This window comes from Alligator mississippiensis, chromosome 5 (genome assembly GCF_030867095.1).
Source record: "Alligator mississippiensis isolate rAllMis1 chromosome 5, rAllMis1, whole genome shotgun sequence".
NCBI classification, from domain to species: Eukaryota; Metazoa; Chordata; order Crocodylia; family Alligatoridae; genus Alligator; species Alligator mississippiensis.
The window spans coordinates 77374475-77386614 of NC_081828.1; the positions used below are offsets into that span (position 1 = coordinate 77374475).

The 12140-nt window shown below is 39.2% G+C and overlaps 1 protein-coding gene across 7 annotated transcripts in view; it reads right to left on the minus strand.

Annotated features, from left to right (window-relative positions):
- Window positions 1-12140, minus strand: part of PTPN3 (protein tyrosine phosphatase non-receptor type 3) — a 312280-nt gene that overhangs the window by 87497 nt on the left and 212643 nt on the right. For 6 of the 7 annotated variants that reach the window (XM_059728513.1, XM_059728510.1, XM_019485755.2 and 3 more), the window contains exon 15: window positions 3816-3839. The exons of the other annotated variant lie outside the window; for it this stretch is intronic. In XM_059728513.1, the coding sequence (XP_059584496.1) occupies window positions 3816-3839 (24 nt within the window). The remainder of the gene's footprint in view (window positions 1-3815; window positions 3840-12140) is intronic. 7 annotated transcript variants of the gene reach the window in all.

Here is a 12140-nt window from a genome sequence, read left to right on the forward strand (position 1 = left end):
GGGGGTGAGGTAAAATGTGTATCGTACATGGATAATATAAATGTTATAGATAGACTTTCAATAGAAAGGGTGCAAAAGCACACAGAGTATGGAGAAGTGACAGGGGCTAAACAAAACAGATTGAAAAACACGATAATGGGAGTGGGGAACTGGAGGAATTAGGAAGCTGGACATTCAAATAAAAGAGAGAGAAAAATCAGAGTGCTACGGATCCTGATGGATGCCGAAGGAAAAGATAATACAGCATGGGAAAAGCTCATGGCAAGGCTATGGCTAATACTTTGGTTATGGTCTGAAAAAGTGGAGGTGGGTATGGCTGTGTTACTGCCAATTATTCTATATACAGGAATTGTATTCCCACTGATGTGGTGGCAGATAGCAAAAGTACAGGAGGGAAATGTGTATATTCTGGAATGCCAACAGAGAAAGGCTGGCTAGCACTGACCTGTCTAAAGCAAGAGAGATGGCTACCAGACTTGGGACTGTTTATCTATGCAAAAAATGTAAGTGCACTATGGAAGGCAGTAACAGGGGGAAAGGGGAAAGCAGCATATATCACCCGATTTCACACAGCTTCAATTTTGAGGTAATGGGGAGTACATCAGACCTCTTTTAGCAATCCATGGGTCTGGCAACTATTGATTCATCTGCAGCTTCCCGTGGTGTTTGCTAGTATGTCTGGCTCTTACGGACCTTTCAGGTCTCGCCATCTCCTTGAGAAGCGGATAGCTTGAAGTTGGCTTATTAGTCTTGGAAGGCCTTCAGGGGTTCTCTCCTGCCACGTCTTTGACGGAAAATAGGTTTGTTATCGGGAGTAAAGTGTTATGTCTCGTCTTCCCTGGCACCCTCCTTAACTCTGTTTGTCCGGTTTCCCGATTCAGGGCTCCGCCTCCCTTATACCCTGCTTTACGCCAACCTTAAGCTGTTATCTTCTGCACACCACTAGGGCAAGCTACGGTGGTAATCTTGTAATTAACTTTAGAACAATAGGACTTGAACCTTACTTGGCTTGGGCTCCAGGCTGTAGTGAAATTGACCTACAGTCCTTCCTGTCCCCAGGTTACCTTGCTTCCTGGTACGTTTTTACTTTCCCTGGTTGTGTATCGGCTGTGGTCTGGACTCCCAGCTCTCTTTTCCTTTGCAGGATCCCTGGTGGTCCAATCAGGTCTGGAGACACCCAGGATCCACGGCTCTGCTTCTGGTAAGTACCTTAGCCCTCGCAGGCTTGTCTCATATCCAGGTGCTCCTTCCTAGGGCAACCACCACTGCTCCTCCCCGGAGCTTTTTCCTTCTTGGGGCTCTTGTGGCCCCACCAGAAGCCTCACTTCTGGTCCCTCCTGCTCCAACTCCGTCAGAGCTGTTATTGTCTCCTTAAAGGGACAGGTGGTGAATCAGCACTGGCATGCTGCCATAAAACAGGCCCATGCCGGGCTAGAGCTGATCCTGACTCTTCCTGGGCTCATCATTATTTTTTTTCTCCTTTTGTTGCCACAGAGTTTTCCCTTGCCACAGTTTCATTTCCACCAGACTTCCAGCTCTCTGCAGTGTCCTGCTGGCTTGGCAGCTCTCCCCTTTGTGGTAAGTTTTCTCTTGGGGCATTGCCTCTACCACACATTACATGAGAATGGAAGGATTCATGCAGAGGTATAAAATAGGGAAGATAGGGCTGGAGGTCCCGAAGGGTCATAAGAAATTGATGAAAGTAGTAAGGGGGAGAGACGGGATGGCACTAGTGGGAAACTTCACAGAAAGACAAGTGAAGAATGTGTGAGAGCGGTAGTGGGTAAACAACTAAAAGGCAAACATGCTTACCTACTGTAGACGGTTGTAAGAAATATCTTGCTAGTGAGAGAAGTACAATACAGATGGGGCTTGATGAGCTTACCAAAGTGCCCAAGATAGAGGTGCAGGTAAGAAGAAACAGTGGGACATGTTTTGGGAGTGCACATATGCAAAAAGGGCATAAGGAAGGCCTGTTGCTTTTTGAGTATCACCAAATAAATCTGTCATTAATGTGGGAGATGGTACAATATGGACTCATCAGAGGAAACATTATTAAGGATTTATTAGCATGTGTTAAAACTAGTTTATGGAAAGTAAGAAACCTTTGGGTTTTTAAGGGATTGGCTTTTACTGAAAGTGAAGTGCCCAAAGCTGGGGCTGCATAAACTGAAATACTATATTAATCAGGAGAAGGAAAAGATTGGAGAGGAAGAGGCAGAGAAGAAGTGGAGGGAAAAGGACTGGACACATTTGTTTCAGTAAACCAAGAGAGGACTACTGGGAAGGGAAGAAAGTTTCAGGTAGTTACTGAGGTAATAGTTTTTTCATGGGGTTCTGTATGAAGGAAAATATTTCTGTAAGAATATGATTTTTCTAGGAAGCTGATGCATGTTAAGGGTTTAATATATGTAGTACATAGTTATTTCTGTGCTATGAAGTCTTGGTAAAACAAGGATGTTTGTTGTGTGTTGCTTTGTAAGTATAGGATAAGTGTATTTTTTAATAAAATTTGCTTTTTTTTTAAAAAAGGTTCCCATCAGCATATTTGCCCAATACGGCACGTTTTATGGTCACGCTCAGTGTTGGCTGCATTTAATCAATTTCATAATTGGTTTCCATTGCTGAGCACATGCTGCTTTTGGCAGCAGTTTAATGACAAACAATGTATTTAGTGAGATTTCCTTGTATGTGACTGATAATAAGATGTGGGGCTTTCCCTGCCCCATTACAATTGTGAGGGAAAACCTTGTTTTGTATTTGAGTAAATATGGTAATTCTCAGAACTCTCATGTACAATTATGAAGCTACCTTCCCTGGACCATTGCTCATATATACTCCTTGGGCTCCAGGCACAGAGTTAATGTTGCATTAGGGTAGCAGGATGTACTTAAAATTCTGAAAAGCAGGATGTTAAATGACAAAGATCTGTTTCACCTTAGTTCTCCATGGTTTCCTGGTTTTCAAAGTTTTGAAAGCAGTTGACCTCAACAGTCTTGAAGGTCACAAGACACCATGAGGCCAGCTTAGCTTTGTGTTAAAATTTCTGCTGTTCATTTTTACTGCTGTGCATCAGCAATGTGAGTGGCCTGTTTTTTTGTTGTTGTTGTTGTTTTTTTTTTTAAAAAAACGCCCATTGTTCATTTCCAGAAAGGTACTTAAAATTTTAGCCTTTTCACAGGCTTCAAAAATCACTGATCATTAAACACCTCTTTAGCGAACAGCATTTTTGGGTACAAATGATAATAACAAAACACAAATGTAACATAACTATTATAAATATTATAAGGTGTAATTACTATTATAAAATAATTCACCTAAGATTTTTTTTTGAGTCATGTAAATCAGTACTATGTAACAACTGAGGTTGTACATGTAAAAGAATCATATTATGACAATCTGTGAGGAATAAAATTAATTTTCAGATTTCACTTTGTAATACCAGATTACAGATCACACTTATTGTCCAAAACTGCTAAATAGAATACACTTTGGCACTATATGCAGACTTACCAGATGAATCATCAGTGGATTTCAGCATCATTAAAACTTTTACAAAATATTTGTCAGAACATTTTTAAAGGAATATATTTTGTGAATTATATTTAAGCACTTACACAGGTTAGATTCAACATCTTCCTAAATGATTTATTTTAAATTAGAAGTAAATAACATAAAATGACATTCCCCCCCACCCCACTCCACCAACTAACTATAAGTCTACAAAGATCTCACTTCATTTACAATTTTATTTAATATCTTAAATTCTCAGATCAAAGGGTAGAGAATTTATATATGCTTGCAACAGCACTTACTTTGATGATTCTTGTTCAGGTGACCTGTTAAAAAGCAAAGCAAGCATAAGGCAAACATCCATAGGAGAGACCAAACAGATATATTATAACTGTAACCAAAGAAAGTAACTTCAAAGCCAGTATTTTATTCATAAGCTGTTTAAAGATGACTTGATTCTACACACTAAATACACCTTGAACCAGAAACAAGAACTTGTAGAACACCGAAAACACTGAAACTAGCTCCAGCATTTCATTTCCCTTCTGGCACAAGTCCAACTAATGAGAACACTGCAACCATAAACTATGCCAATACATGACAGTGTCAAAATACAGACAGTTTAACAAAATTCTGATATGCCCCACAAACACTGCAGGCACAAGTGTAATGTAGCAGGTGGAAACAAGAAGAACCAGAACCATGTCACCAGGCAGTTCTCTGCAAATTGTCTACTGTTCCACAAATTACTGCTGGTCCACAAGACCACAGTTTAGGAACCAGCAAGCTCGGAGAGCTAAAAGGATTTGGAATGAGCTCTTAAACATGTATAAATTTGGAACACTTAAAAGTAGTTGGATGCCTCCGAATATCTGGAAGAATTTTTCCTGCTGAAGGGTTTCTCCTGTAATCTGGCTATATGCACATATTCATTTATACAGTACTACAGAATGGAGCATTATGAGGGCGTACACAAATCCAGAAGGTGTACACCCCAGCTGAAGTGCTACTAAGTCCCAGCAAAGACATGCTATCCAGCCAGGGCACACCAGGAGGCTGCTCTTAAGCTCCTGTCGGTAAGCCCAACAGGCTTGTTTGATCAGCTCTGACTGCCAGGACTGCTATGCTTCCTTTGGAAATGAGGAAGGGGAGTAGAGTACTCTGGAAGACCCTCTGTAGGTATACAAGTACAAGTCAACAGGTTACAAGTAGTACCACAAAAGATTTGAAACTTGTGGCAGATCTGCCATCTTTCTAGAGCTATAAACAGCCTGAACTTCCAGTAGTGCTACAAAGACATATACAGTGCTACAAAAGGAATATATGCACCTAACCTTATAAGCCTTTTTTTCTTTTTGTTAAATATTTACATCTGACTCTTCAAAATTTGAACACAGCATAACTCAATAGGAGTTAGGCCATTTGAATCTGCAGTTAGCCTGAAACAACAGTTCTCAGAAGTTTACCTCATTCACTTCAATACTGTTCTTACTTAGTAACTTATCTCAAACCTTTAACCAAACATTTAATAACTATTTAAACATAAACAGCATCAATTATCTTACTACTGACCACTAAAACTTGGTGTGTCCTTATCCTGTGATCCTTCCTAGAATGAGGATGTTACAGCTTTACTCAAGAAAAACTTTACCATCTATACCTTTTGAGGACAAAATCCTGCATAACAAGGAAAATTTAAAACTTTGGAAAACAAAACGAAGAAATTCCATATGATTTATTTTTAGATTTAATTCAGTAAAATGGATATTTCTTAAAAATACAACAAAAACAAAACCCATTTCTAAAACTGCTGCTATAAAATCTTCTGTTGGTTGCAGCAGATAGAGATGGAATCCGTGGGCACTGACACGTGGGAGGAAAAAAGCAAAAAAACCCCAGAGCTTTACTGGAAGAGGCATCACTTCAGTTTGACCCAGCTCCCCAGCATCTATATAGATCATGTGCTTCAGCAGGACTTTTTGGCTCTTCTACCTAATAGCTGATTCAATGCCTTTCATTCTTTCCTTCCATCCAGACAGCACCTCACTGAGTACTATCTTGCTAAAAAAGAAAGGTACCGTTATTTACTTGCTCTATAAACCAAGCATGCTTTTCTTGTGTGTACTAGTTGTCTGACTACTGGGTTCTTTTTATATTTGCAACTATGAGATACTTCCTCTCTCTTCTTTGACTCATTTGTAATAGAATATCCGTCCAGGCTTTAAAACAGAGCTTTCTTCATTTATAGAAAGTCCCAACTCCAATGTCCTGGAGTCAAAAGAAATATCTTCAATAATAAAAATTCAAAAAGCTTTCCAACATAACAAAATGACTTCCTATATAATCTTTACGGAACCATAAACCATTCTGCTCCCTCTTTCCTATGGTCAAAAAAAGGAACTCAGGAAAGCTTCACAGGGTGTGTTAAAAATCACCACCCCCAGGAGGCAAGAGATGAGCAAGAGAGAGAGTCATTTCTGAGTTGGTGATCTTTTCCCCCTTGACAGAAGTTGGGGGTTGGGAGTAGCACCTAGTCATGCAATACTGAGTTATTAAGTAGTATCAAGACAGAATTTCATTAAACTTATTGTACAAGACAAAGAGTAACACTGGCTCATAGCAGAAAAAGATCTTCCTTTAGTTCATCCTGTTCTTCAGATCCTCCCAATTCTTAGTTCTGTCTATATTGACTGTATACAATAATATGGGTGAAGGAGGAAAGAAGTGCGTTTAAGTAACACATTTACTTTCAAAGATAAAATGTTCCATTTTTCACTTAATTCAATTATAAAACAACCTTAGATATTGACAGCCAGCTGTAAGTGGCAAATGACACTTTCTTCTATTATCTATTGTTATTTTAAACATTACCTCTAAATAATTATTCATGCTTTGAGATGTAAGTTAGATGGAGGAGGCCTTATCACCACATTTATCTGTTATATGGCTTGCATGACAACTCTATTCCAAAATATGGAAGGATGAGAAATGTCTATATAAAATGGGAATTTGTGCAAGTTGAGTGCAAAAGAGTTAACGAAATAATATATAACTATAATTGTGAAAGGTACTCAAAAATGTTAATTAAAAGAAACAAAACAGTGACTGTATTATGTAAACAAGTGAAGTAGGAACAAAAAGTTAAGAGAATCTTGAAGGTGTTAGCCAGGTGTTGGGGTGAGAAGAACTAATCATGTTTATTTTTCTGAGGATAAAATAAATAGGCGTTTGGGAAACTGAACAGCCAAGATGCACAAGACACTCAAATCTCTTATTCTCACCTCCCAATACCCGCTCTTGTAAATACTAACCCCAAGTGGCACTACACTTAAATAAGCCTATACTGGGAAATGCATCATTTTGGAATCTTAGATGTTTTAACATCTTCATTCATTGGCAATTTTTGTGTACAAATAGATTTATCTGTAAAATACATGGCACAGATAACTCCAAATCTCTAACTGTTTGAACCTGTGGATGGACACAAATGCACAGGCAGCACATACACTGTGTGATTTGTCTGGCAGTTCAGTTTTTGTAAGCTTACAGGAAATAAAAATAGACAGGAATCAGGGAAGGGAGTACTAAAGAACAGCAATTCCATTTCTCATACAGCCACAAGAAACCCAGCTCCTTGTTTGTTCTACTACATTTTAAGTTTATAAATGAGCAAAAGTGATGATAGCTGACATCCATGTATTTGGAAGTTACTATTAAAGTAAGGTGGCAACTACCAATTTGCCTCTGACAAATCTAGGACCTGAATGGAGGTATATTAGCTAGTCACATTGACAGGACAATTATATTGGACCACCGGCAACTCAGAAGTCTAAAAGATAGATGAAAGTAAAAACAGAGCTAGAAGTAGGACCAGAAGATCCTTCTGAGAGAAACCTTGAAAACTGTCAGTTTAAGAGGGAGCTAAATAGATACCCTACATGTTTTTAAATATATTTCTGCCAAATGAGGAAGGAAAAACCAATTATGTACAGGGGTGTAGGTTGTAGCCATGTTGGTCTAAGGACATAGGCAGACAAGGTTCCTTGGGTGAATCTGATCTCTTTTATTAGACCAACCCAAATGGTTGGAGAATAGTTATTAAGCAAGGGTTTTTGAACCTGAAAGCTTGCTTAATAACTACTCTCCAACCATTTGGGTTGGTCTAATAAAAGATATCAGATTCACCCAAGGAACCTTGTCTGCCAATTATGTACAAGGTCTTTTTAGGCCAATTTACTAATACTTTTTCAATAATCTTAACAGCTATACTGATTTAAACTAATTAATTACTTGCTAGAAAAAAAATGGTATGAAAAAATATTAAAAAGTATCATATGTAAAAACTCATTTATAGATGTACATTCTATACAAGCTGTGGCTAAATTTTACATATAGAATAAAATACAAGTCACCCAAAATTAGCTGATCCAAAAAGTTGTCTTTGAACTCACATACCTCAATTTGTCATACAATCCTAAAGATTATTAAATATAACATATTCTGTTTGAATATAATGCCATTGATTCAGAAAGAGGTGTTTTGAGCAGGATTAGTAATTTGTAAATGAGGTCCAATCATACCCTTGAGCACAAAAAATGAAGCAATTTTCCAACTGTCTGAATGCTATTTTTAGAGACTAAAATCTTGATTCAAAGTGTTCTTACTAATATTTCTCAATGGCATATTTTCACATTTCACTTGTGCATTCATTTTACTTGCAACAAAAAGGTTAAGGCATCATTTTGCGATCATTTAAAAATGTAACTGGTAACACCAAAACCGTTTAAAATAGTTTCTTAATCTGGAAATCAAGAAAGATGCAACTCTAGTGATAAAGCCCTAAGAAGCATAGGATGTTATATACGCACAACTTTTGACACGCACAACTCAAATCTGATAATTCTAGCATCTAATTACCCACTAATGTGATAAAATATTTTAAGTGCAAATGATTAGACCATCTGTTCCCCGAGAGCTATAGTTACATGGCATTCCACCTTTTCCCCAACAGATTTTTCTTTTGTTCCCTTTTTGCAATAAATAACAATCAACACATTTTAAACACCAAAAATGAAACAGGAATAAAACTCACCAGGCCAACCAACTAACTTTTTAATCAAAAAACAGAGACCTTCCTTGTAGAGAGAGTAAACTTGCCATTGGTTCATCTACTGTGAATCAAGTACTTTAAAACTGCAAGTAATTTCCTGTCCTTACTCCACAATACACTTATCTAAAAAGGTGGAATTTCCAGGGTCTTTCATTTGCTACAGATTGCTCCCTAAGTGCTTATCATTACCATAAAGATGCTTGCCCTGATTATCTGACACACCTTCTCTTTGTCAAGTCTACAAGAAAGAAAAAAAATCCTCTTTTTTGGAGGAGAACTCTGCTATTCTGACAACTGGCAAAGAAAAAATAAAGCTGAGTAAAACCCCAGGGGAAATGGGGCAACTCAAACAATCAGAAACAGGAGTAGATCTCCCGCTTCGCAAACAACTGAAGGAAACATCTGTAGAGACTGATTTTGCCCTTGTGGTATTCTTGAAGTCCTTAAAAAGCTTTTGTTACAGTAACACCTGGTAATGCTGCTGAAAATAAGACTGCGTCAGCATTTCCATTACTACTACTCCTTTTTAAGTTTATAAAGAGAATCTCAACTTGTAAATAAGATGTGAACTTCTGATTTATGCTGATGAAGGACAGACTCATGGGCTGCGTCCAGACTCGTGTACAAGTTTGCAGCAGCACATATTGCACATCCAGGTGTTCTCCGCGATGCAAGGGAGCAGCACTGGGGATTTTTTTGACCCCGGGAGATCCTCGAGGTTGACCCTCCAACCCCTGCCCTCCACAGACTTACCTGTATCCAACTGCTAGGCTGCTCCCACCCCCTGCCTGGCTACATGCCGACCACGTGCGCGCGCCCTGCCTCCAATCACCCTGCCCCCAGCCCCAAGCAGCTCCTCACTAGGGCAAATCGGGAAGTGCCAGGAAAAACTTTGAAGCTGAGCACAGCAAAATCCCAGAGATTTGATCATATTTTAAAAAACCACCCGGATGGAGATTGGAGGATCTAAAAAGAGGACATGTCTGGGAAAACCCGGACATATGGTAACCCTACATACGTCGTCTCCAGAAGATATACATTTTTCTCCACAGATTTCTAGGAAATCCTGTACATTCAAAATTTGCTATGATCCCATCTCATACAAATTCCTTTCATTTACCCTAGACTGCCACTATTTATTATAGTCCTATTTCCAATAAGGGATTTCTGGTGAAATCTTTACATATCCTGTGATTCTGCAGCCCTAAAATTTGCTGAAGTATCCACCTTTGCCAATGAACTATGTTTCACAGTCTTTCTTTTTAAAAAAAAAAAGAATTTTGCAAGTCGCCCCTTTGGTTGCATCATATCTTCAATGAGCCCAAGGAATACAACCCAATGCAGTGATGTCTCCAAGAAAACGCTGACTGCCTAAAACAGCATCCCAGAGAAATGAGCTCCCTCAGTCAGATACATAAAATGTTACCACTGAAATCTCTAGATGGCAACATAGCATTGCTAGTACTTGGTCACTGGTCACATTAGCAAAAAAAAAGTTGTAATTATCAAGCTTCCCTTGTAGCTCCTTCCCGTGTGCCTCCTAAAAGCCCCTCCTTGAAGACAACCTCTATGTCCTGATCTGCATGGTGAGTTGTTTCTGGATACCCTCACTGCAGGCATGCATGTGCCACAACACACACCAAGCTCAGAGACTTCCTGCTTTAACAGTACATGTAGGACATTTGTAAATCCCACCCCTATTTCATACTTTACATGAAGGGTATAAAGGACATATCTCCTGTTCTTCAATTCCTCTCAAAATCCAAAGTCTCTTGCTAATTGAAAAGAGAGGGTGGGGAGCAGATGAACAGTACATCTCAAAGGACTCCAGTTACTAACTTCCATTTCTCCTTCAAATTATTTTCTGTATGCACAGTCTCACTGTGGGTGACTCCAAACCAGTACAAGTTGTGAATGGAGCTCCAGATGCCAGTCCTGTGGATATCAGCTATAGATAGGATGACCATATGACCCATTTTACCTGGGACAGTCTCAGATTTCAGAGGCTGGTCCTGGCTGGCTGCTGGGAATTATAATGGGTGTCCCAGAAACGCAGGTGCGCAGGGAACAGTTTGGCCAGGAATTTTAATGGTGTGGAGCACCTTGCAGGCAGGCGGGCAGGCACTGCTGCCTGTTCAGCATGCAGCCCTGCCTCTGCCAACTTGTGGGAGCATGTGGGAGCAGGGGCAGTGTCCCAGATAACGTTCTGAATTTCCAGGATTACTATATGGTCAGCCTAGCTATAAAAGATATTGCATACAGAGTCCACGTACATTGCTTATGTTCTAGTGGAATGAGCTGTAACTACAAATAAATTCTTCTCATAACAAAGCCAGTCACAGGTTGGTGCTAAACTGTACATTCTTTAGGTTGGTTTTATTGTGCCTTTGTATCTTTTTAAAAGACAAATGGCCTTTGGGGTCTTGGAGGCCCTGAGGTTTTTATGATATCCTCATGGGGTTGTGAACACAGAATGAGGTGAAGATAAAACAAGGTGCCTCCTGGAACCCTGGAAGGGGGAACCCCTTTTAGGAACCAACCTTGGAGTTACAAAATGTCAAAGCAAGTACCAAAGCTCTGAATGATTCAGCTGACAAATTAGCGCTGGTGGACATATGGCATTGAGTTCTAGGATTTGAGTTACATTTCACATTCTGTCATGGCCTTAGATGTAAAGGCATCTCACATGGAGCGTTTAACTAGGGACTCTGAGGCAATACTGATAGCTGCAGTGTCCTTTGCAGGCATGCATGGCACTGCTGCAGGATGGACATATTTTAAATGTGTGTAGGGGAGAAGGCATGATGGTACTCCCACGGCCCTCTATCCTTTCAAGCAAAAGTAAAAAGAAATGCACAGTGAGGATGGGAGGTGGAGGTATAATGCCTTTTAATGGTAATCCTGCATGACACAGATAATGTTAAATGCTGGCACTAGAGCTGCAAAGTCCAAATAAGAGAATTCTGGTGCTTGGGCAAAAGCACTAGGTCTGCACCCTTTTGGTAACATACGAACATCTTTGAGCTTGAGCACTATAGTGAAAGTGATCATACACACAGAGATCAATTGACGGGATTTTCTCCCATGTACGGAAAAGACAATCTACTCTTACCTTATGATCTTTGTTGAAAACACAAAAAATACACTTTCATCAGTAGTGTTCGAGTAATTTTGATTATGAACAGAGGTATATTTTGTTTCATGTAATTACCATATTTTTGAGAATTTAAAAACACCTTTGAATTAATATGCACCCACATTATCGGATCCTCAATTTAGGAAAAACAAATGTGGATATAAAGGCACATATACAAGGATATAATCTGTATGCTACATAAAATAGCTCTTTTGCCCTTCCTTTCTCCCCTCCATTCTATTTTTAATCAAATTTAAGATGCAAACCATTTTTAGAACTACTTAGTTTTAAAAACATCCGCTATATATTCAAAGGAATAGTGCATATGATGTATACTTGGCTGAAAATACTTCCCTTCTCTTACACTAGCTCCACATTAAA